The sequence below is a fragment of the Corvus hawaiiensis genome, chromosome 6 (genome assembly GCF_020740725.1).
Source record: "Corvus hawaiiensis isolate bCorHaw1 chromosome 6, bCorHaw1.pri.cur, whole genome shotgun sequence".
NCBI classification, from domain to species: domain Eukaryota; kingdom Metazoa; phylum Chordata; class Aves; order Passeriformes; family Corvidae; genus Corvus; species Corvus hawaiiensis.
Genome location: NC_063218.1, coordinates 16067502 through 16094546, shown reverse-complemented (window position 1 = coordinate 16094546; position 27045 = coordinate 16067502). Strand labels below are relative to the sequence as shown.

General features: G+C 39.7%; 1 protein-coding gene across 1 annotated transcript; it reads right to left on the bottom strand.

The window, feature by feature from the left end:
• Positions 1 to 35: 35 nt before the first annotated feature.
• Positions 36 to 27021, bottom strand: LGMN (legumain). Its single transcript, XM_048307645.1, has 14 exons — positions 26934 to 27021; positions 20753 to 20930; positions 12901 to 12998; positions 12012 to 12093; positions 10963 to 11048; positions 8171 to 8246; positions 7634 to 7696; positions 6752 to 6818; positions 5023 to 5141; positions 4209 to 4298; positions 3319 to 3516; positions 2530 to 2700; positions 1606 to 1673; positions 36 to 805 (listed from the first exon to the last, which is right to left on the bottom strand). Exons 2-14 carry the CDS (start codon positions 20888 to 20890, stop codon positions 766 to 768), a joined length of 1296 nt encoding a protein of 431 aa, XP_048163602.1. The 5' UTR covers positions 20891 to 20930; positions 26934 to 27021; the 3' UTR covers positions 36 to 765.
• Positions 27022 to 27045: the final 24 nt, after the last annotated feature.

Genomic DNA, 27045 nt, shown 5'->3' with positions numbered 1-27045 from the left:
ATTTTCAAGACAGACCAACACTATTGCACTGTGGGTAGATGAAACCATCAACTTTATTATTATTCACAGGCAATTCCTGTACTCTATGACTTCCCACAGGTTTGTGAGTATACACAATTTATTACAGCATACTGGTGCTAAATTTACAGCATTAGATATGTCTGTTTTTCTTTGGAAAACAGTGCTTTCTACTCACAAAGATTTTTACTGTTCCAACATTTAACTGCGCTGTCCACATCAAATAGCTCTCAAACGCAACTCATTTCTTTAAACTGTTAAGGAGTTAAAGCTTAAAGAACAAGCTTTGGTTTCTTAACTCTTCAACCAAACTGCAAATTAGTCACTGTAATGGAATTCATTAACTTTTTTTTTAAAGTTAAGAGTTATCAAGAGTATTAAAAAAAATTCCAGAATTAATGACTCAATGTTTAGATTTAGAATGAATTTAGCAATCACATAGGTGGCCTGTAGTGTTCATCCAGAGATTCTTAAGAGCATTGTGCTTTGAAAAAAATTATCCATCTTGAAAGCTCCAGGTGGTCTGCCAAAATGCCTCTCCCAAAGCAGCAGGCTGTCAGCAAGTGGGAATGCAGGGGAGAGCACTGGCAAGTGCTGCATGGCTCATGGTCTGGTGCCTCAGCTCCCAGCACAGTTCCAGTACAATGGCTGACTCTCTCCAGGTTGCATGCACGTAAAGTCTGGATTATGACAGCTATGAAAAGTTATCATTTGTAGTAAGGATTATACTCAGGACTGTTGTTTCCATCAATACCCAAGGCACACTTGATTCATGGCCAGGCATATTCTGCAACAGAGAACAATAATGATGAGTAACGTTTTAGGCACTCTGCTCTCAAACTATTTCCCAAACTGACTGCAGTGGGCTGCCACCAGGAGTAGGGACAGCAATTCTTCACCTTCTGAGTTGCAAGTGCACACTGTCTGAACTACCAGTCCATCCTCACATTCCCTACCCTTCTGCTTTCTTCTCTCCATTTTCCTCCTCTTGCATGACTCACAAGCTGGGATCCCAGCCTCTACCACAAATTCCTAAGACAGAATTCCAACACCATGCTGCCCTCAGCTCTACTGCACCACCACAAGGGTCAGCCTGGACCATTACTTCCCTGCTTTCCTACCACACACAGGAAGGACCCAGCACCATATTCCCTTTCATCACCAGAACGCAGCAGTGCTGTGGTGTTCTGAGCTAGCAGCTGAGGGGGTAGCACAGAAGACACAGCAGTTCCCAACCTGGCTTCAGTGTAAGCTCATACAGGATTTACAGGGCAACGCCCTTGCACCAGTCATGCTGTTTTGTTCGATGCTGTGTGGTGCAGTGGGATCCTCTGACTGGCTGTCATTTCCCATGAGGCTCAGTATGGAAATTAAAGGGTTATGGGGACATGGATCATTATGAGTGGGAGGGAACTAATAATGATGTTTGTCAAAATAAACATTTCTAACTCTAGAGTGATTTACTGACAAAATGATAACAAGAGCAGAACAAGTGAGAAGCTTTTATGATTAAGCTTTATCTGCCTATTAGCTTTTGTTCTTTCAGCCATAGTTAAAACTATAGGGGGTATCTGGGAACCTCATTACCTGTCAATGGGGTATCCTCCTTCACAAAGGTTGACCAAGGCATACAGCTGTCTCAGTGCATACTCATACTGAAATAAACAAACACTGTTAGTCATTTCAGAGATGAAAAGCAGGTATTGTTTATCCAGACTAAATGGTGCAAATAATTTAGAGATGCTGTTAATATTCAAGGTCTTCAACTGATAATCTAGTACTGGGCTAAATGGATCTTTGTTCTGCTCACTTTGCTCTTTGAATTTTAGGCAAATTCAGCTGTGCTGCACACTGGCCTTGTAGGCAAGACCATCTAACCCATTACATTCCTAAAATCCCACAAAACAAAACAAAAAATCCGCTGAAGAGGCTATCTTGCCTGACATCAGGACTGTGTTATTCTTATCTAAACAGTCTAACAACAGGATTTGATCCTCAACTGGGATCCCAGGAAGAGCAAACAGTAATAAAGCCCCTAAACTAAAAAGTGGTTCTCAAGAATTCAGCAAGACTATGGAAATGGCAGCGAGGCTACCACAAGGAATTATGCATAATACTGTAACGTAATACAGAAATCTCAATGCACCAAGATTATGAATTCAGAGTGGTGGTGCTTGTGTTTTTGTTTTGTCAGTAGAGATGTTTCAAGAAGAAATACAAAATTACTTTTTAAACATTGGGATTTCTGAGGAGGAAACTGATGGAAGCAACAGCACTAACTAGTGAAAAATACAGATTTTTGGGGTTGTCTTTAGTAAACTTCTTGCTTACTTAAAGGTGCAGTAGAAGTGGTTTCCTGCTTCCAAAAGCATTACTTACCCTTCTTCCAAAACTAATCTGTATGACTGCCCCAAGGTAGCTTTTTAATAAAAGCTGGTTTTTGCAGATGTGCCTATGACTGTGCTAGTTGTTCTGGCCTGTTTATCAGGTTATATCTAATGAGTGACTTACCACAGGTAAGTGCCAGTTGAAGCAATGAGCTTTGAAGTGGTTCACCACTGACTGGTAACAGTCATAATTGCTGATGGTCAATCTGTCTGACAGAATCTGCTTGGTCTGTTCTGTTGAACCTGTGACTACGGTGACTATCTTCCGCATGGATTCTTGGATAAATTCTTTCACCTGCACATAAAACAAGAGCTTAAAATATGCTTTTTCTAAAGCTAATTTAAAGACTTTGAATGAAATTTCTCTTTCTTTAAACCTCCTTTAGCTTTTGGGCTCTTTAGGGAACCAGATTTTGCCATAATTTTTAGCATAGCCTCTTGGACTTGTCTCTTAACACTCAAATGAAAAGCAACAGAAAGTCAAGATTCCTGGAACCCAAAATCACTTACTCTCCTAGTGTCTGCCAGGGAAAGAAAGCACCACCAACACTAATACTTACTTCCATTTTGCAGGAGCTATTTGATTTGGAATGTTTCAGTTCTACTGAGACAAGAGATTCTCTAACACCAAAGATTAAGTCTTCCCCACAAGAATCCCTATGGATGCAGATGAGGAACTTCCTGTCAGTAGAAGCTATGAGACTGACTTTTGCATTTGCTTACCTTTGCCTAGATAACCATTACCGAATGTGCCTTGTGGAACAGATTCCTCAATTTTAAACGAAGAGTAAACCATCAGCTAGAGGTTACCATCTGAAGAGCAATTTTGTTGACTTTCAGAGATTTTACTTCTGCCATTGGTTAGGATGGAAATTAATCTGGCCTGATGAGCAATTATTTTTTCTATTTTTACCTCCAGGTATGCTTTCATCTCTGCAGCAATCTTCTTAGCCTCAGAAATGTCATTGGTAGCCATCAGCTTTCGTTTCATGATTGCGAAGGGCACATCAGGACTAGGCATCAGGTCATAGTGTTCTACAGGTGGCAGAGAAATGGGCATAGCTTTCTTCCCCATGCCCTGAAACTGCATCACTTTCATGGAGGAGATGCTCTGAAGGATAGAAAGTAAGCAGATGGAAACTGTCAATCAGGTGGTTCTGTCTTTGTCTGCCATGCAAACCTGACTCTCTAAACTTGTTTTGTTAGAGAAAATAAAGGAGATCACAGGATTGTAGATGTGTGTGTCTGTGTATATGCACATATTGGGGTTTTTAATACAATGAGGTAAAGGCTGCTGAAAATCAGGAACTTTTATTTCCAAAACCCACTGCAGGGAAAAAGGCTGCCAGGTTATCTAATTGCACATTATTTTTAACAAGTATTTAACCTGTTGCATAATGGGACTATTATAAATGTTGTATCACCTTTCAGCTCTTCCCATTTGAGGGATCATTGTACTTTTTAACATTTCACTAACATTCATAATATGCCTGGAAGTGGTAAATACCTCTCGTATACTTTACTGAAGTGTCAAATCACTAGCAGAGCTTGGAGGACAACTTGTACCCTGATTTCTTAGACTGAAGCATATGCAAAGGCTGATTTCCCTACCATCAGGATCATCATCTCTTAAATGCTTTAAGAGGTCTTTTAAGAGAAATGGCTCATGACTGAAAATGGCTAAATCAACCCTGCCAGTTTACAGCTGTTTTTTGTTTGGGTTTGTTTGGTTTAAGGCATGAAAGTATAGGGTTCGAAAGGCTTGAAGATATATTTGAGCAGGAAGCCCTCCCAAATACATACTCTGTTTCCATACTGCATCACATGGCTGGTGTTGGTGCGTTTCTTCACCAGCTGAAACTGCTTGTGGAGTGTTTCTTTTCTTAGATCCTCCTGCATGAAGAAACTTCCATGAGGTCAAAGATACTTAAACTCAGCTATTCTAAAAATGCAAGGGAAGCTGAAAAGGGTCTTAGCTGCCAGTGGGTGGAAGGAAGTATAGGGCGAGAGCTATACAACCTTTGAAAGACATGAAAGTAAAAACTGAAAAGCATATTTGACATACTGCTTTTAGTTTGACAACTGACAATATTGACAGCATATTGTCATACTGCTTTTAGTAATCTCCTAATCTCCCAGCAAACGGGCAAGAAGGGAGTGGACTAGCATACAAATCCCAGATTTATTTCATTAACACTATTCTCCATTATACTAACAAGTGGGTTAGCCACAGTTCTGTATTTAAGCACCCCTAAAGCAGATATACTACTTACTGAACTGCCCATTTTTTTTAACAGATTTGAAGATGTGGTCTCAGATTAGCAAATAAAGATTATGTGAATTTGGAACTAGAAATTAGATATTTTCTATCTTATAAAAAACAAAAGACAACAATATTTCTGAAAGTTGGTACTGGAAGTAAATTCAGTGGCCCAAACAAATAAAGATTATATATATGGTTCTGAGTAGTAGATAAATACTTTTACCAACTTAATTTGTTGATTTTGGTTCACATAAAGCCAAATATTTTCACAAATCCTGTAAAAGAGCTATGTTTAAAAAACCTAGTGATCTTTTTCATACATGAAAATGAAGAAAATTCATTTAAGTAACTTACCATATCTGAATCTTCCATCCAATTCACACTGTACCAGTCCCCAAGATAAGTCTGCCTTTCCTCATCATAGTAACATGCGTAAGATGACTCTTTGGGATTAGCAGCTGTTGTTGCATAAACTGTAATACAAATAGTAAGGGTGTTTTTTATCTTTTTTTTTAATATCCCCTCCCCCCTCCATGATTTAATACTTAGCTGCACATGATATATCTGTCTAAGTACTTTGCCTTTCAATCATTTACTTCCAAATAGCAGGAATGAAAAAAGCCTGTTAATCATTCTGTTCAGTCACCCTCAGTGCTGTTCCAAGAGCTTCTTCTTTTCTGCCGAATGTGGTCTGGGGTGTTTAAAAAGAATGCCTGAGGGAAAAATCTACTATTCACGAACTGCCTGAGAGCACTGTGCACTAACAACTATCTGTATACTCATTTTCTTTATTACAATAATGAGAGCTTTTCTCCAAACTTGAAGTGAATCCCCTAAAAATCATCTTTTCTTCCAGATAATGCCACCTTCTAAGTAATACACTTTGTTGGATAATGCTCTACACTGAGAGAAAAGAACAATAAACCTACAACATCTGCCCTGAGCACAGTGTTCCCAGTAAGTAATCTCTAACACAGCAGAAATACTGTAAACACATTGTTACAGATACAAAAACAAAAGCTATTTTGGCTTTTTGCCAAAGTCAATACATAGCATACTTGTGTAATTGAAGGAAAATCCAAATTTCAAACTGAAAATGTTCTACATGATTTTATAGAGCTATTGTGTTGTTTCTATTCAGAATGTACCTAAAGCTCAAAATTAAAAAAAAAGTCTTGAATCTTGTCTGCGCAGTAAAATGCTCCTCTTAGCACCCTTCAAAATGCTTACTAAGTAACCAGTTAAACTTCTTAGCTCATCAGTGAAAGCTGCCAAGGACAGCTTTGTACTCTAATACATAAATTATCAATTTTCTGCCTTTGCAAGTCTGTGGCAGAGCTGGTTGTAAAAATTTCTGATAGCATAAACTTTGAAAAATACTGAGCATTTGTCTTGAACATCGTCAACATGAAACTTTCTGTAACAAAGAAAAACTGTTGGTAAGAAATCTTGGTGGGTGTCAGGCAGCACACCCAGGGCCAAACATCCAGGATGCCATGGACAGGCACATGGCTGGTCTTCTCTGCAATCACATCTTCAAAACCACAACAGTGAGCACTTGTCCTCCAGCCACAGAATAGGTGCTTCAAAAGGCTGTGATTCCTTACCCTAATCAAGGCTGAGCTTCCAGCTCTGCAGCAGAGAGCTTGGAAACCCTGAAAAATCTGAGTTCCACGTCCTGGGCTATTGTGCAAATGTGCAGCAAAGTTGCCTGGCAGTGGTGTCTCACAGCTGCTTTACTACTCAATGAAACTGACAGCAGGAACTTCACACCTGCTGTTAGCAGTGCTGAGGCTGAGAAATGTCTGTATGACTTAACTGCTACCAGCCAAGGGCAACCACCTGGTTCCTGAAAAGAAATACTTTTTCAACTTCTCATTTCCAAGAAACTGAACGCCTTTTCAGTCTTTTGTAAGACTCTATTAAAAGGAACTTCCTGTAAACGGCAAGTATTACTTTCTTGTGCTCCCCTGCTAAAATTCTACATAAATGTGCCTTGAGCCTACTCTTGCCACAGTCAATACTTGTTTAGGTCTGTGACAAGTTGTGATATTTAAGTTCAGTAATTTAACTGACTTCTCACCATTGATATTATCAGCCAAATGATTCATCATAGATCCAGATTCACATGCTTCGATGTAGAACACCATCTATAAAATAAAAAAATCAGAGACCGTAAGAAATTAAATGAGGAAATGGAGAAAAGTTGTTTGGTGTTTTTCAGCTGTAGCTAGTTGGCCTGTACTACTATTCCTGAAACAATAGCTATGCAAAATGCTCCAAAACAAAAGACAATTTTTCATTTTCAGGAATCAAACTATGTGGAAAGGAGAAAGCACAGATCAAATATACAGCCACTCTATAGGCACAGCAATGTGTCAGTATTGAATGTAGTATCTCTGGAACTGATGCCAGCTGTATGTTCCTAAACACAACCAGCCATAGCAGACATTGCCACAAAGAGCTGCTTAAAAAAAGCACTAGTAAAATGTTAAAAACATTAATTTTTCTGCTTAAAAGGTATATGTGATAAAATAAATGCACAGAATTTTTTGACAAGAGGTCGAGTCTTTTAAACTATATAAGTAACTGTAAGAAAAACATGAGGTATATACAAACTTCCTGTAGTAACAGCACAGTCTGAAGTGAACAAAGCACAGGAAGAAAGAGTCAGGTACAGATTACGGGGCCACAGCAGTTACTGATGTTGTTTCTCTAATCAGAATATGCAGCATTAGCAAACAGCTGTTACACTACACCTCAACATTGACTGCAAAAACAAGTAAACTAAATACGGAAGGGGAAAGTTTGGAGCAGATCAATCCTTTTAAGTGCAAAATCCTAATGCAAATTTAACTGCATGTAATAGATTCTTCCTGCTTTGAACAACTCTTAAATTGAAGACATCTCTCTCTTCCACGCCAGCTGATCTTCTAATTTCAGAATTTCTGGCATGCTTGTTTACCTTCCGGTATTTCTTGTGATGATACATGTACCAAATAGTCTTATTCAAGTCCTTCACGTGAAGCTGTAAAATAAGAAGGCTTGTATTAAAACCACTTATGTTCAACAGACACACAATTCACTTAAGAATAAATACTAACTGCTGTGAATATGTACATTATTTCCCCAATAAATTTATCCAGTCCTTTGCCCTTCTGAAGTATAACATTCTAGTTTTTACCACTCTGTAAAAGATGAGTAATGGTCCCAGAGGATATGTATGGTGCACCAGAAAGCCAAGTCACACCTGTGTGAAACAGTCTGCTTGGACCACCAAAGTCCAGTGAAATATGGAATGACATAACTTAAATTTCAACTGAATGTTACAGGTTCTAACTGGAAAAAATCCAAAACGCAATAATGAGAAGAATATTGCTCTTTTTCTGCCTCTCCCCTCAATATAGCAGTGCACTACATATTCTCATGTTTTACATTTATTAGTTATTATTTTAGTATGTCACTAAAATGATGGGTTTTATGTTATTCCCAAAATGCTTACGTCATCATCAGGAAAAGCCAGAAGTCCTGGAGCTCCATGGTCAGTGAAATAAACAAACACATGATCCTTGGGACCACTGTAATGAAACAATTGCAAACACAGTCTTTTTAACTACTCCAACCTAACCTTAATTACAGCAACACTCATCTCCTTCTCAGTGCCAAGACATGCCACTATCTGAAAATAATACAGCTGAAGCACCTCTTCCTCTTGGTATTATTTTTTTCTCCCAAGCACATTATTTTGGATCCTTATTAGAGGAGATGAGTGCTCACAAAAGGAATGAAAATAGGGATATAGGCTAGTCCCTCAAGCATGGGGAATATGGCAATTACACTTCATGTTCCAAACTGTAAACTAATTGTGAGACAGGGGCTGTTATGTAGAGTATGGTGGAATCACAATTGTTTTTTAATGGCTGTCTGAAGAATTTGTTATACTGTGGGCTTTTGTAGAAGTCTGGTAAAAAAGGAATGCTTTTATACCTAAGTTATACCAAGGCACCAATAAAATAATAAGGGATAAAGCATAAAACCCTCTTTGCTAAGACCCCTAGGTATGTGTAAGTACTACCATGGCCATAATGAGCCATACAGATCACAAAGCAGTGTCAGCCTACAACTCCATGAGGAACTGATGCACGTACACACACACCTGTAAGGACAGGCTGGCATTTGCACCAGTGTCCTTGCAGTCAGTTGAGCACTGACTGCTCGCAGATCACCTGACTGCGAGACTGTTCACAGTCTGTTCACAGTCTGATCACAGACACCCTCACATCTGTGTAGTACAGTTTGCTGTACAGTCTGATTCCACTCTAAATCAAACAAAATCATGTTTGGGTGATAGAAATCAAACAAGATCGTGTTTGGGTGATAGAAAGGTCTTGCCCTAGCAGCAGATCTGCAAAGGAATTTTCCTTTTAAACTATATTTAACGACAATTAAATATAAAACGTGTAAATATATCAGCAGGAGTGTCCAAGCCCTCCTCTGTTCCTCTAAACCAGAGTCCAGAAATCTTTATTTGCTTTTGCTCTTCCCTCACGGCAAACAGGTACAACTGCAGCAGCTCAAGGGAACATTGTCCAGCCTTCTGTCTGGCCAATAACCTACTGGTTAGGGGCACCACCTGGAAGTCCACCTGGAAGCCTCCTGGGGAAAGGAGAATTGAGTCTCGTCCCACCCAATAGCAAAAGTCAGGCCACTTGAAAATTCAAACACAGCCTAACAAAGAAGTGCTGAGTGTTACTTTTCAGGTTCCTGCTCTTGATTCTAAGTGCAAAAAATTTGACCAAGGTGGAATGTAAACAACTAGGACTTTTATTTGTGGGTTCAAGTTGTCTTCCTGAGTACATTCGGAGACTTTGGCCCTCTGCACAGCTACTCCCTTATTTGAATTGGAACGTCAAGCTCTCACAAGTGAGGTGTGTTCAGAAGTACATTTTTTTAAACAAAAATTGCTTTATAGTCACCTCTTGCCTCATTCCAGATAGTAGAAGAGCACAATCTGGTAATGTGCAGTAATTTATTAACTTTTTGTCTATATGTGTTGCATATATAATTTTAAACCTCAGCTTTTAAGGATGAAGTTTAAACAATTCAGAGCAATAACTTATTGACTATTGTCCTGCTCCTTCTTTTTTATTGTTCTCTTCAGTGCCAGGGTGGGATTCATCTGCTCTGTTTCATTGCTATGCCTCTAAAATCAACTGTCAGATCAAGACAGACTTCATGGTTTTTCTTTAACAAGGTTAGTCCTTCCAAATGGTTGAATTTAAATTCTTAAAGGTTTTACAGTAATTCCTGTACATAGAAATATATAATATGATATAGCTCTTTACCAAGAATCAGAAATATAGTACATCTTAGTAAGCAGGCATCATACTTTCACATCTCAAACTGCAGAAGCAAGATGAATAATTGACACCAAGTATCCTTCCAAGAAGAGTTTTTATTAGGCCCTCAAATATATTAACTACATTCTTGAACCATCTAAATTATATAACCCTTTATAATCTACTGTTAATTATAAATCTTACATTCCACTTAGCCAATCTATAATTTATTATTCTTCATATATTAGAATATTGCTAAACTTAGAATCATTTGTGTAACTTAGTTTACAAATAATTTAAGCATAATACATCACTTACAAGTTTAATTGCTCATATTACTTTTTCAATCGCAAATTTTTTTTGCGTTAATTATAAACCATAATTCCATTTCATTAGGAATGGAATTATGGTTTATATTCAGCCTCAATAACTGTGTATGTGCTACAAAGACCAAGGCTGGGATTAGACATGCAATTCTTCCAACTGATGAGCTGGTTAAGCTCTCTCTGTCCCTCTGCCACTGATGGCTAAGTCTGACCTGAGTCTAACCTAAGTCTTCAACTGATGAATAAAACTGTTCATGTACACTAAGACAAGCCTTAGAAAACCATTTCCAGAGGTCTCCAAAGCTTAGCAACACTCTCTTTGAATAGCCTTCTTGCAAAAGACAATAGTCAAAATAACAAATACCTTAATACAGTTGATAGAGTCCTCTAGAACTTTTATACCTTGATCTATACTGGACTCTGTATGAGTCAAATATCAGCAGTTGATTCTTTGTGATGCATAGTTTAAGAAACTAGAACCACTGTATTTGTAATGTGAAGGACCTGGAATTGCCATCAATAATTTTGCTGGATTCTCAAGTTGTTCTAATTTACCCTATTCTTTTGTTGAAATCAGTGTCAATTTACAAGTACATATACAATTATTTTCTAAATTAAACTTCTCTTACCTTTTCAATACTTTTCCTGATCCCACCCCCTTCACTGCTTCCCCATCTCCTCTGAGAACTGCAAGAAAATTCTTTGGAGTAACATCCTAAGGATTTGAGAAGATTAAAGTTAGATCTGATCATAAAAACAACAAAAATTTTCATTTAGAAAGATGGCTGCTGAAAGTCAGAATCCATGCATGGATGGCAAATTTAGCTGGCCATCCTTTTCAATCCGTTTTTATCTAATGACTCACTTTGCTGCTGTGTGGCTGTTGTCGAGGCGGACATAAAAGCCACACTAATTGTAATCCATAGTCGAGAAAGGTAGAAAGATTTTTTATTTTCTCTACTGCTATTCTTATATCTCTTCACAATGGCTGTGGCCTAATTTAAGATTGGCTGCTTAGCAAACAATGACAAGGCTGCCTAACAAACAATGACCATTCAGGCAGTAAACAATCAGTATACAGGCAAAAGTATAGTTGCTACATATTATCCACAAGTTCTTCCTTGTACACTCTCAATGTCCCACAAGAACAACATCCTCCCCTTGTGTCCAGAACATCTTCTCTTATTAACTATCTTCTTGGCCTTCTCTGTAGGTTTTACTAAAGTCGCAGAATTTCACTGTAATATTCTCACAGGTAAATTCTGACTGGTTTCAAGTCTGATTCTGGGAGATTGTCAGTCCAGCTGTCAATCTCCTCACTGCTGAATCATGAAATCAGACTGGATTACAGTACTGATTTAATGAAACAATTAGTTTTACATAGCTGTTTTTCAGATTGAGTTGCAACATTTACAAATCCAAGACCTTTCTTCCTTTTATTTCATGTGTCAGCATTGAAACAGTGTAAAGGTTCACTTTTATGACCAATGCTTCACTTCAAAGAATCTATTGTTTATATTTATTTTATGAACACCAAACTTCATGCCAAACCATGCAGGTGAATAAACTTGATGCTTTATACTATGTGCATTTTGGAGTGCAAGCTACAGGCTGAAAGAATTTATTCAGATATTGTATAACGCTGAACCTTGCCCAGGGAAAGGGGTTTGGTTCCTACCTCCTTTGTATAGTCCTTAGGGACCCCAGCATAAACATCTGAGCCATTAGGTCTGTTGATGACAATGCCTTTTGTTGGATTTCTGAAAGGTAAATAGAACATAAACAGGAATAATTAGCCACATGCCCTACAATGACCATAGAACAACTAGGAGCCAGCTTGCCTGAGAGTATGGGAACTTGCACCATATGTCATTAAGTGATCTCAGAATATTGCACTTCAGTCAGTTACATGCTTGTTTCAGGTGTCCTTACCCCCAGAGTACATTCAAGTATTCTACCTCAGATCACATCAACTAACCTGAAGATGTAGGTGGATGGTCTCCATCATCTATCTCCTTGCAGTCTTGCCTTTATTGCCCTGAACACTTTGCTCCCAGTGCTGCTGTGCCTGTAATGCCTGCTGATTTGGGGGGAAGTTGCTTTGGAATTAGAGGCTGTATAAATAAACTGTTTCATACAGAAAGCAATGATATGCTCTAGACAGTCACCAAGAACGGGACTCTTTGTTGAATGTACATGCTGGGAATTAATCTGATAATATCCTTTCAAAAAAGCCCTGCAAGTCATACACAGAGCTCCCCTGTGTTCATGAGTTTAGGTTATTTATCTGCTGCACACTGTTATGCCTGGGAGTTAACATCCCTTACTCTCATAACAACGATGCTCTGCAGTGCTCAGTGCCACAGCTGATGCTGAGCTGTGGACTAAGGCTTAGAAAGCTCATGAGCACATTTCAAAGGAGCATTACTGTGCTGATGGATGAAACATCCCTGTGCATATCACAGGTGGTTTTAAAGGCTTTTCTTTCAAAATGACTACAAACTCAAAACACACTGGTGACTATGGTATGTTTGCAGTAACCATAAGCACTATGATTCATCACTTACTCCTCATTATCAGCAATGTCATCGTACATCATGACAATGATCTGCTCATCTGGAATTCCATTTCGGTGTACAATCTGGTACGCATGGCACACATCTGCCTGAAATTAAGCAAATTTTCATTACTAGCTTTAACAGAAATTTTACCTTTGAGACCAGAAGAAAAAAAACTTTTCAGACCTCAGAGCAGGCTATTGCCCAAAAGAAACTGTATTCCAATATAAGAGACTGAGGGCTGCTGCAGAGCTGAAATGCTTAAACCAGAGCTCATTGTCTTTCTCTAATTAGGAGCAGTTGCATTAATAATAGAGACTATGATTAATATCTCTCCCTCGTTACGTGTTTTGATTTCTTATTTAAACAGAAACCAGAAGTTACTTCAGACTTGGTACAGATAACAAAATTTAACATGAAGTTCTCAGCAACATTCTGCATTGTGTGAGAAAATCAAAATAAAAACCTTCTGCAATGACAGATAAATCTGAAGTGTGCCAAGCAGAAGAAAAGAGATGGATTTCCACCAATTTCACTTAGTTCTGCACCAAGCCTGCATGACTGGGCATTGAAGACTGTCCTGGACTTAAGCAAGTATTGTTTACCAATCTCATCTCTAAAAAATTTTATTAAATCTTGCTTTACTATAAAATGAGAATTTGGGTTAAGGAATATTTTCTTTTTAATTATGTATTTCTTACTCTGCAGAGCAACAACTTCAGGGCACAACAGATTTCATTGGAAAACAGAATTGCAGAATTTCTATTCAGGCTCTTTTCCTGATTTGTACAGGATATGAATAAGCACATTTTCTTTACAGAACCATTTTTCTGTGATGCAGAAATAACAATACCCATTAAAGTGATATTACAGTAAATGCAGACTTCTATCAGAATGCTAACTTTTTTGTAACCCCAGCCCAAATTATTATCTTCTTTAAAACTTACAGTCCCTGAATGCCCTAATGGGAGATTAACGATCATTCCTAAACTAGAGAACTACAACCCACCACATGCTAGAAAAAGCTGTGCAGGTTTAATGGAAGAGATCTCATCTAACAAATACACACTCCAAATGCAGGCAAGAAGCAAGCTTTAAAGCTTACTTCTGTTGAACTAATCTAATTTGCTAATTTGGAAGCCAAACTGAAGTGGTTTAAGTGGACCAATGTCTGTTCAGATTACTTAGGAGTACTACTGATTTTGATTAGTGTAACCGAAAGGACATTGTAAAATACTGTAACTTTATTATCCGTGGTCTTCTAAGTGCAGCTGAAACTGAAGAGAAGAAAGTTATACAAGATTCTGGGAAGGGTGAAGCACGTTCAATGCTAATGAACTCTCTGCAGTAAAATCTCTTCATGTGACTAACCCTGCCCCTTTTACTGCTCTTACTAAAGCAGTGCTATTTCCTACTTTGCAGGTCAACCTATGTTCTCTTCCACCTATCCCAGACAACCTCCCAGTTAGTTTTCCATTTCCCTACATGTCATTATACCAGCTGCTGCCTCAACAAGTCAAAACATTGAGGTTAAACAGAGTTAGGAAGGTATTATTTATAATATGAAACAGAAGAGCACAAGTTTGACCAAGCATGTATTCGAATTTCACAAGCAACCCAAGCAGAAGGAGAAGAAAACACTAATCAGGGCTTCTTTGCACTTATTGATGAGTAGATTATAGATCTCTTCTCACTCTCAAGATATCATACACCTCTGCGATGCTGACAGGAACTGGCAACACACGGAAATGCTCAGGCATACAGTGATACAGTATCACCATATTCAATCAGCAAGTATCTGTGCTCCCACAGACGCAGACTGGCTGGCCAGTAGGGATTTTAGAGGTGTTTTTAACTGATGCCAAGTACCCAAAATTAAACTTTATAAATGCACGTTATCACCTTTTTTTGTTTCCTCTCCTTCCTTCTGGTTCATTCACTGTTTGCTCAGTATGTGCTGTCTTAATAAACATTAGTAAAATCCCTACTGTAAAGGAAGACAGATCAATGTAGTCAATTCCCTTCAATCTTAACTTACGTGTCTTTGGGAGTTGTCCCAGCCTTTTAAAGCTTTTGATAAGGGAACTGTACCTGCTGATAGCATAATGGTATCATCAACAAAGGCTAGAGCAGCAAAAACATGTTTTCCTGCTAAAACTCCATTGACTGAAGTAGGACAGTTCTAAGTAAACAGCTGGGATTTATTGCATAGAATTAGCTGACCTAATTAGTCACCTTTGATATTGGTCCTGCTTGGTCCTTGTGTACACATAAAAACCCCACAAATCTCTAAAAAACCGAAGTAGAAAAGTCTGCAGCTAGAGTAGGGAGGTGTATGTGAATCTAGAGTATTTCCTGTTGATGTGCAACTGCCTCTCAAATACTGCTATTTGAGCCAGCTTCTCTCAGAAATATTTCTGGCATATCTGTACCTGTAAACCACTCTAAAAGAGACTTGTTCCACATCTCCTATTGGTATTATTCTTGTTGGTTTAATATGTGAAATGAATGCTATGAACATTTACTGGGTAAATTGTCACTAAACCATGTTTTTGTGACTATGATTTGGGGAAGGGCAGCAGCTGCCCCACACAGCACAGGAAAAGGTGCAGCTGTACAGCTCCTGCTGCACAACTGACCTTATGGGCAGCTCCAAAATGGACGCTGTTAAGACCTTTCACCCCTTGGTTAGTCTAAACCTGTTGCTACATCAGCAAATTTCTACGGAAGATCTCCTTAAATAATTTACTCCTACATTTTGAAAGCATGGAGATCAGAACATGAATTACCCTGTTTTCCTGGGATGGACGTTTTGTTTCCCAAAATGTACATTTGGGGGAAAGTCTAAAAAAAAAAAAACCCAAAAAAACCCACCACCCAACCAACCAGAAAAACCCACCAAAAAAACCCACTACACCCCTATTTTCCTGTGCCACACAGCTGTCTACACATTTGAATGACACAGCTTTTAAGTAGACTACTTGGGGGCATTTTTGGAAAAAACAAGTTGTTTATGACACAAGCTTCCATAAATAGTTCCTAAAGGGAAAAGCTTGGACTTGTGTGAAATTGGTTACTTCTTGTCTTATGACTGCTAGGTTCGTGGCTGAAAGGCATGTCTAAGGAAGGGCCAGCTTCACCATAAAGCAGCAAGATTCCCACTACAGCTGTGCTGAAATGTCACAGCTTAAGCAAGAATGAACTCTGATATATAAGCAAGGTAGAAGAATATGTCTGAAATGCTAGCCATGTCTTACTCCTTCGCTTAAACATACATCAGTGAATCTGCCCAAAGCTGTAACTCTATCAAGTACTTAGGGAAGGTTTCCTGTAAGTTTGGTTTAAATTTTGTAAGCACAGAGAGGAAATGTTAATTGAAGCCATGTGGCCAAGACATCCTTAGTGTCTGTTACGTACAAAACAGGAGAATTTAAGACTGTCCTGGAACAGGATACTGCTCTGGCTGGTAGTGGCTAGCGCACTGAATAAATACAGTCTCTGACCCACAAAGCTCAGTATGTACAAGACTAAAAACAACAACCAAAACCAGACCCATGTACACAAATTCATGGTTAATTTTAATTTTGCCAGATTTTATCAGTCTGGCATTTTTCTCGAGTATGCACTCAATCTTTCGTAAGACTCTTGTTTCACATCAGGCTTTTCCACAGACTATGTGGTTTTGAGTACCCAGAAAGCAAGAGTCTGTCTCTCTGATCTGATGTGAAGCCTGATTTAGATTTGAATTAGCTGCTATGTCCATCTCACAGAAGAGCCAGACTATTTCTCCTAATGAGAACCAGTTTGTTGAGTCATTCTCTAAATCTGACAGAAGCATTTAGTATTGTATTTGCTCACTTATGCCACCAAGCTTACCAGAAGTATTTTATCTAGCTCTTTGTGCAGTAGAGAGCTGAGCCACTTTGCCAAGGAACAGGGGCAGGACTCTTGAACAGCAGCCAGTCTGGTAACAGAAAAGCTGCTACAGAGAAGTCAGTGTAACTGCTGAGGAGTGGAGAGGAGCACACTGACAGCCCTTCCACAGCCCAGGCAACTCTAATCAAAACCACTAAAATAAGGATAAAACCACCAAAGAACTGAGAAGCCACAAGCATAAAGCAATATACAAGCGAGCCTTGCAATGACAGTGAGCCTATTACATTGGGCCCTATACTACACAAAATACTTAAAATTTATTTTAGGAACTTGATAAGATAAATGCATAAGACAAGTTTAGATCATCCTGATTACGGAGAAGTCCCAGTTCAGCCATCACAGAGGAAGCAACTGCCTGCAAGGTGTGAATCTCGCTCATATTAAGTGCAAATAGTGGGGTTTTTCCTTATCTTTTCTATCCTTGGTTTGTACCACTGACAATGGATCCTGACCACTGACAGCTAAATAACCAGTCTTGGGCAGAGTTTCAGATTCCTTGAGGTTACAGGTGCAAACTCAAGTGTTTCCAAGGTCTGCAGTCTTTACAAACTTACTGTTCCTGGGGTCTGTACAGCATTTAATGTATGAAATGAGACATTTTTGAATATGTAATCTGTTTCTTCTGCTTTTGTGGTTGCTCAGTCAGATGAACACATATTACCACCAGATAATTACTGCGGCAGACAATACAGTATGTTTTGACCGTGTTGTAGCAGGCAGCATGCAAAACAACTGGAGCTCACAAAATAAAAATGTAATACAAACATGCAACATCATGTACTAACTGTACCCCGGACAGCTGAACTGAGAAACTGAAACCCAGAGATGTGTCTGCTCAGTTCTCAAATTACAAAGTGACATTATGAGTGCAGTTGCATGTAGGGAATAGCAAAGGATCCAGTAATAAAAAAACCCCACACTGAATAACTACTTACTGGAACACATCTACAAATCCACTTGTACACAGGCTAGGTCAGAGAAGTTCTGGGGAAGAAAGGTGATGGCAGGAGTAAAGTGAATTAGAGTACAATGTATTTTCCTCTGCAGTTTCTCCCTTGGAAAGCAAAAAAATTACACAAACCTGCAATCCTGGAGTGCTGCTTTGATTTCTTATAGTACAGGTATTATTCTACTGAACAATACCAAGTGTTGCTATGTGTGTTCACTATGTGTTCTGAAGCACAGAAGTGACAGATCAAGTCCTGTTCCCAGTTCCATTGCAAGTGACTTGAGCAAATAATTTAATTACTTTAGATGTTTTTGCTTCCACTGCTGGAAGGTAGGGAACACTAACACACAAAGACATGGTGATCATCAGTCTGCATAACGTTTCCAAAAACCTGTTAGAACTCCTCAGATTCCTGCAGCATCTTTCCTCCTCTGTATAACTGTCCTAAAAAGTCTATCATTCTGCTTGTTTTGCTGGGAACGAATTTCTCCCATTTTTTGATACCCAAGGCACACTTGTCTGGATGACACTTCATGGCACACACAAGAGGATTTTCCATGACTAACTGCTGGGTCTGTCTCACCATATGCCACCCTCCTACCATGCATGCTCACTCCCACCAGACCCTTAAGATTGGCCACAAAAAGCCACTAGGCAGAACAGCACAAGCTACTGATGTGCTCCATCTTGTGGGAATTCATCTTTTTCATAACAAGTTAAGATGCACAGTATCTTGCTCAGGACAGGCAAGTAAGAACCCAGCCTCCTTTTGAAGGATCCTTCATACAGACTCTTCTATGATGCTGCTTTTGTAACTTTAATAGCATTTTTATTGGTGTTCTAATTTTCTTATTTCCAAATGTTAATAATGTACGTGAGGCAAGTGGTAGTTTAAAATACAGAGATTTCTCATATTTAAATTCAGAACAATCTGACATGGCAGATATTTCGCAATGTTAGTTGACATTATCTTCACAATTAAGGTATTTAAAGAAATTCTGCTCTCATTTTTCTAACATTGAAAAGGAATTACTTAATAACTGTCTGCAAAGCATGACCACACTCAAAAGTTAATAGACTTCTGTGAAACTGGCATGTTCCAAAGACTCTTGGACACAAATATGTAAATGTGGATCTTCTGTTCTTCATAACCTTATTATACCTGGCAGAGACACTTGCCATTGAAGGCTCACTGACAGAGAGATTACAAACTGTGCCCAGGCAACTGAGAAAAGGAATTCTCATGAGCCACAGCTTCAAAATGGTAGTTTTATTTAAAAAATTAATGTTGTGGTATTAACTCCTCCTAGAATGGAAAGAAGCCAGCTAGACTGGTTATACAGCAATAGCAACAAAAAGAGCACAACTCAGTAATTAAATTTAGACACCCCAAGACAAGCAGTAATCAAGTACAGCAGTAGTATTTTCATCACTGTTTTCCAGTTCCAACTTTAAAACTCCTCTCTAAGATTTAATTTGAAGTAAGAATAGTTTATATTAAGGTTGTAATATTCCAACTATGATTATCAGGTAATATTTGCTCTGTAAGGAGCTGGCAAAATCCCTAAAACCTGTTTGTCAAAGTGTTGAGCTAGCACTCGCCAGTAACAGGTTGCTCCTTCAGATGAGACAAGATTGTCAGTCTGATTCATTTAGTTTTAAGCTCATCACTGTGCTGAAGTTACAAACTGATTGTGAGCTGAGAAGGAGGAGAGCACGCACAAAACCCAGGGTGCCCAACACACAGAACGCTCATTTGTTCCTCCATCAACCAAGAGGATGAAGACTCTCTATATCTTACAGGCAGTTACATTAAAAATAATAAATACTTTAAAAGTTCCAGTGTTCAGCAAATCAGCCTGTACATTTCATACTATTCAGTTTTAAAAATGCTGATGTTGTACATTGGTATTTAACCAACAATACTATAGTAAACTATTTTTCTAACATTTAGAAATATATAAATGTATACATAAACCAGAATTAAATCAACTATGTTCTCCAGGAAAGCTAAGTTGCAAGTTTAGAGCAAAGACAGCATTTGAGCATAGATTAATCTGTTTAAGGCATTGTCCAGCAATTCCCCAAGGGGAAAATGCTGAAGTTGTTTCCTGACTGCTGGTTATAAATCTTGAACTTAACCAGAGTTATGTCACTTGGATTTAATCCTGTCCATAGTGACACCCACACTCAGCCCACAATTTCACAACGCACTGGTTTTCCCAGCAGTGTTAGACTCAGGAGTCCCGGTTCCCTTTCCTCCTGTTTCTGCCACTCACTTTGTTCCCTGCACTCTGGCGCACCATATCTTTGTTGCGCCAACATAATTCTGAGGCAATGCAGACTGGTTCACATTAAAAAGACCCCCCTTCCACACGTTCTCCACTCCTCAAAACATACAGTGCATTTGCAGCCTTCACAGATTTTTTAACTAGAAAAAAAGGAAGCTTTTCATAGCATAATGAAAAGAGGAAAACAAATGGAAAGAAACATGTATGTGTCTCAAAATGAGGTTTAACTCTAGATATCATTTGTACAACTGCAAGTTGGGGTTAGATCCTCCAGCCCAGTTAGTAACCGAGATTTACCCTAAAAGGCACAGGTCTCCTAGGATGCAGAAGTATGATTAGAGGAAGAATACTTCTCCTCCTGTAATGACAGCTTTTTCAAGAGGTTAGAAAAAGTTGTATGCAAAAAAAAAAAAAAAAAAAAAATTCACATAGTAAAAGCATCAGTGGAAGGGGATTCCTGGGGTGGTAACAACAAGAACGAAGAGCAGGTTCTGAGTGAATCTTGCTGCTGTTTGCTTTGTAAACTTCACACATACCTGGGATTCTAGAAGTAGAAGCACTTGCTCAAATGACAGAAGGTCTGAACTAGTCTAGATGACAGGCAGCTATCACCTTCCTGCAAGTCGGGGAGCTGGCATTTTCTGGAGCATGGGCAGCATCAGCATGTGGAACCAGCGGTCCTTACCTGGTGGCGATAGTTGTACCAGCCATTCGAACCTGCAACGATCACCACCCAGTGCTTGCCTCCATCTTCAGGTTCTTCCATGGGGAATGTGCTGATGCCCAGAGCACAGCCCAGAAGCACAACTGCTTTCAATATCATCTCTCTTCTTTATTTACTCCACAAATGGCAGAAAATTTTCCTAATGAAGAATTTTGAGAGAAGTAAATGAGAGGACATCAGTCAAAAACAAATGCAAAACGAACATCAGTAGTACCACATTTAGAAGCTCTTCTTGCTTGTGGGGTTTTTTTGTTTGTTTTACAGACCATCTAACCCACAGTACAATTTCTGGTCATATCTTCCTTTAGCACCAAGCTGCTACTAGTTACAATAGTTTTTTGTCAGCTTTTAAATCTGACTGAAAGCAATCCTGAATAGGACAACCAAGCTGTTCAGCCCCCTCAAGTTGTTTTGTTCTATAATAGCTGGCAATTAATAAATCTCAAATACAAAACAAGCCTCACTATCAATTATTTCACAGATAAAACTTTTTCAGATTAAAACTATTCTGTTGGTCTCTGCTTATGTGATTCCCTGGTTTCCACTCACTGGTAATTAGCCCATTATTATTGAGTCAAATCCCAGGTGATGTAGGATACTCAGACATAGAGAATTTCTGGGGAGTTGGAAGATCAGAGTGTCACAAAAGCTCTCTGTGTCCACAACACCAAAGAGGGTGGAAAGAGGCCGTGCCACTGTTCTGCACAAGATACAGCCCTAACTGCTGGGCCTGGGGGGAAGTGCAGGCTGTGAGAGACTCATGCTATTTGTGCAACCTGTCACGCTAGTGGAGAGCAAATGTGAACCAGTACCACATGAAAGAGAAGCATTTTCGCCTCTTTTGCTCAATGGTTAAGTGTTTGCACAAGGTGCACAGTGAGAAAATTGCATCTGAGCCTGTGAATGTCAAATTTAGAAAAGCTGAGCAGAAGGGAGGTTTGAGCCCATGCAGAAATGGCTCCTTCTACTTTCTTCAGAGGACTAGAAGTAGGGTCCTTGCTAGTGAATGTCCTGAGCACCTTAATTGTCTGATAAAGCATTTGCTCTAAAAGTAAACTATCTGGCCATATCTAATCACAGGTTTAAGGTTTGCTTTTGGAATTGGGGTTGCATGGGGTAGGCAGATTCCATTTACTGGTCACAGTCTCAGGTCTGCTGCATCCAATGTGAAACTCTAAAAGCAAACTCCCCTGAAGAATTGCATGCTCCTGGCCCACACATAAAGATTACACATTTCCTCATGCACTGAGAGATGGGATTTTACACCCATTTACTCACAAAAAAGAGATCCTGGAAGTCAGTAATTGCTGCTAGGTATGGAAGAGGCGTTGTAGTAAGAGGCAGACTAGTCTACTTTAACATGGCTTTCCCTGGAATAAAAGCTAGAAACCCCTAAAACCCCCAAGGCAAAATGTCAAAACTACCACTAAACCAAGTAAACAGCATCTAAGTCAGCCTCAGTACCCCAGTGAAAACCACCCACCTGCAGCCACTCAAATGAGGCTGAAACAGAGAAGCAGCCAGCTCCTCTCCAAAGTAGCTGGGTTCAGTGAAGACTACTAACCTGACACATAGCACGGGTTCACTGGTCACTAAGATTTAGTCTTCCAAGCAGTAGTATGAAATATACATATATATATATATATGTGTATATTATACTATATATATATATATTTACAAGTTGGATTTTTTTAACCTTTTTAGTGGAGCTAGCCCAAAGTAAAGGAAGTCATGTTATCATATGAGCTCCTATAGGAAGAACTGTTACCACACATAAAAACTCCAGAATAAAAAAGACAGAACCAACATTAACTGTTATGAAACTGCTTCTTCCAAAAACTTATCTTTCAGGAAGAAGCCATTCCTGTCACTGCCTGTGACACTTGGTGCAAGACTAATACATAGTAATTTAACAATTTAGGGGTTGTTGAATTATTAGCTTCTTCAGTAGTCAAGCAGATATGAAGGAATAAGCATATTTTTCATTAGATGATTATATTCTCTCACATTGAGTTGGAATTGTAAAGTTGTGTCATTGTTGTCACCAAACAATGATGGGGGCTTTGTATGATAACTCTGCCTGATCTACCTTGGCACTTCTTCAGATGATAAGACAAATAACATACTGTGCTGAAGATGCACGGTGTGTACAACATGCATAAAACTGCCTATTTTGTTGCCTACAGCCTGGCTAAGATTCAGACCAAGCTGTTTAGAACTTTTGTAAAGCACCACAGTATGCCACAGGCCAATGATCCTATTCATTTCCAATATTCAATTTCAGGTATATCTAACTCCTGAAATATTAGGCAAGAAAATAAAATCAGTATCTTTTAGACAACCTGTTTATAAATCTTAACTGAGTTCGACTTACTGGAATATTGAGCTGAATTTCCTGCAAACAGATCCCTCAAAGCTCAGTGTCTGTCTCAAAACTTTCTCCAACTATAATATGTATTCACATGAAAAAAAAAAAAGGAAAGAAATGGTTCAAACAATTACTGGAGAACCTTTCACATGATGAAAGAGCTTAGTTCTTTGAGATACCATTTATTAGAATCCAGGGCATATCAGCAGAAGCTGTGTTGGTGCCAGCTGTTCACTGGGCCATACAACATGATGGCTAATTTCAAGGGAGGTCCTGGCACACAGACATTTATCACACGGAAAGAGTCACTGCCACTATCAGTTACTGATATACCAGGCAACCAGAAACAGTTTGATGAGATTGTGTTTCCTGGTGAGTTCATGCTCCTGACTATACTAACAAGGATCTACAGTTCTCAGGACCCCAGCCAGTACCTCTGAGCGGGCCCGTGCTGTGCAGGCACAGACGTACCACAGATGTACCACACACCAGCACTGCATTCTGCCTGCAAACAGCCCCACAACAGAAAAACCCCAGGCCAGATCAGGAACAGAGACTTAAGCTACCAGCCCCTCAGGCAGTCCCTCCATGAGGGATTAAAGAGTCTTCCGGATAGTACGAGGGTATCTAAGTCCTAATAGTTCTCACCTCTGCTGAGACAAAAGTTGTGACGGATGCAGAACACCCAGGAGAAAAAAATAAACACCAAGAAACATTACACTGTACTAGCAAATCATATATATTTTGTCATGGATTATTTAGAATAGAAAAGAACCTCCTCTTTGGCACTAATTAATGACATATAATGTCACTTATCTGTCTTTTCCTATACTATAATTAAATCAGATTAACACCAGAAGGAAGAGAAGAAACAAAAAAAAAACCCCAGACATACCAAAACGGACCAATAAACCATAATTAATAAAGGCTCAGCTCCCCTAAGTTCTCCAAGCAGCACTTAAAATAGGTTTAAACACATGTGCAGTGGGAATGGGTCTTTATTGTCTCTAACTACTACTTAAAAAAACCCAAACCAAAACCAACAAAAATATAAACAAGCAAATGATGATCAAACAAAAAACCACACTCACGCACACACATATTTCTACTTGTTTTAAAGAAAGCCTCTGAGTGCAAGTGGGCAATTTAAAAGCCTGTGTTCAGGGTCCTGTTGTATGAGTTCTTGACCTACAGCCGAAAAGAGAGTTCCCCATCACATGCTTTGCCTTCAAGTCATATTAAGAGAAAGCAGCACAGCTGACCAGCATACCACAGGTACAGAAAAAGCCTTTCTCTGAAGATCTGTCACATGCAATCAGTCCTGAATCACATGCAGATTGAGACTACATGGAAAAAACTAAAAAGTTACTACAAGATCATCTTAGAGCTTTGGTGGATCCACAAAATATGATAAGATTTTACGAGCTCTGTCTAGTCTTTCTGACAGAAGAGTTAATTAACTTTGCCTTGAGACCATGCCAGGACAAAGGCCCATCTCAGACGCAGTGGGTTCAGCATCAGACCACCATGTACACATGCAGGTAAGGCTGCTGCACAGTTTGCACAATCTGTGGAGAAAGCCCGTTCAGAATTGGGTGGCTCCTGCCAGAACATTTCACTTTTAAAACCAGTCTTTCCTGACAGAGGTACCTTGACCACTTCCCACTAGATAGCTAGCATGCATCTCTGACTTGATAAGAGAGAGATGCTTAAGGAAGACCACATCTGGAAACAGCCAGCTGCTGCTAGAACAATTTTTCTGGCCAGCTGCCTGTTCCCTGAGTTCACAACTTTCCTTTGGGAAACAGTCCTTTAAGATCAATACTCTTAGAATAGGATAGCACTCTAAAGAAAGGACTTTGAGTTGACCAAAGTATTTCCCACTAGCTTTTAAAGCAATATTGACACTTCAGTAGCTTGCACTCCAAATACCTTAAGCACAGTCTCCAAGAGCTATAATAAACAGAAACCATATCTCTATTTTATTTGCATGAGAAGTACACTAACAGTAACCTTGCTGAAAAGTAACAGCCTTAAGCTGATCAGATGATCATTACAGCTTTTCTATGAAGTCTTTCTGAACAGCTCACTTCTTATAACCACTAGGCTTTCAGATTCCAGAATCAAGCCACAGTTCCTTTCTCTACACAGTGCTTGCATATTGCATGCCACTGTAATACTTAGATGCTGATTTCCACAAAATATGTGACAGTCCTCCTCACAGGAAACTGATGTCCACAGTTCTGTCAGCAATGTTCTGCCTACGTGCTGTGCTGGCTGTTACACAAACAGAAGCACCTAAACCTGTGATTAGGCCCCTGCACAAAAAATCTGATTTTCTGATTTTCGTTCTGCACTTGTGCGGGAGAAAGAAAAAAATCTTTATCATTATAAATTCTGATAAGGTACATTTTGAAGGAGATTATGGTCTGTTTCAAAACATTTCTTTACAAAGTCTGCTAGTAACCATTCTATGAACCGGATTACTATGATTAGAACTTGTAGTAAAATACTTCTGTTTAGCTAACTGAAGACGTATAAGCCACTTTTACTGTAAAAACCCATTAATTTGTAGTTAACTCAGAACGATTCTTAATGTTAAATAAATATATTTAAAAGTAGTTATAAATAAAGTTCATTCTCCTGTTTGCAGATTTACTTTTCTCAGCAGCAGAGATAGTAAAACTTACCTGAGGGTAAAAAAAACAAAAATCATTCCTAAAATGGTGATAAGCCAATACACCTGGTTTAGGGGATTTTTTCTCTACACACTTCAAAAAACCCAGATTCAAATCTGGCAAATCTTAAGGCTTCAGTAAAACTGCTTCTGCTATTTACTTTCTTATCTGTCTGCAGATATACAAAGCCTCTGCCATCACATTCTGATAGTAAGAAAAAACAGATACTGCAACACTGCATGAGTAACTTCGTTATATTCCTTGATTTGGCATGGGGGGTATAAGGGTAGAAGAATAAGTCAGATAAGGGTAAGAATTTCTACTCAGCAAACATGGAAATGTTGGGAGCACGGAGAGAATGAAATTCTGAAGAAGTTATTACGCAGAAATTCCTGTGTGAGATTACACAAGATTCCTGCACTCCACGTGTCTTTTACTATGGTTTATCTTCCCATTTCAGATCTTGGCTACAATATTTATCTTAACTCCCAAATAGAGACACTCAACACAGTGTTGGTCCATCCTAATTGGGAGCTAGTGGTGCTACCTCCAAGCAGAACCTCATGTTACAGCAAAGCTGTATACCAGCTCTGAATAACCAGCCACAGCGCAGCACCTTTCAGTCATCACCAGCTCTTTGCAGAAATCCCATAAATAGTTACTCCATCCTTTTCCCCCATTAAAAATGTATTACCGTTGACTAAATCTAAGCAGTTGCCCCTGCTTGCCCCTCCAGATCTCCCTCCTCTCCTCTGCCAGCCCTGGCCAATGCCTCTCGGAAGGAGCCGCTCTGACTCCTGTCTCCCTTCCAACACGGAGGGATGATACGCAGTTCCGAGCCACGCGTGACAGCCCCAGGGCCAGACGGGGCGCCGGGCGGAGCGGCGGGGGCTCGGCAGCGCTCGGAGCCTGGGAAGTAAACCGGCACCCTCGGCCGCTCCCCTGGGAGGCGGCGGGGCCGCTCCTCCTTGCCCCTGCCTCTGCCGCCGGGCAGTGGAGCGGGCCATCCCTCGCTCACAGCTCCCTTCACTCAGGCGCACCCCGCTTCCTCCCCCCCGGCCGGAGCCCCCGGACAGCGCGGCCCCGCCGGCCTCACCGCTCCGTGCCGAGGAGTCGCCGCCGCGGCCGCTGTGATTGCGGCGAGCGCCGTGCGGAGCCAGGCGACCGCGGCGCGCGGGGCGGACCCGGGCCCCGGCCAATCGCGGCCG

Coding starts and splice junctions, on each gene's coding strand:
- LGMN (XM_048307645.1), bottom strand. CDS start 20,890: ATGATATTGAAAGCAGTTGTGCTTCTGGGCTGTGCTCTGGGCATCAGC. Junction 12,094..12,900: donor GACATTGCTGATAATGAGGA/GTAAGTGATGAA, acceptor TTTACCTTTCAG/AAATCCAACAAAAGGCATTG. Junction 806..1,605: donor GGAGGATACCCCATTGACAG/GTAATGAGGTTC, acceptor TCTCTGTTGCAG/AATATGCCTGGCCATGAATC.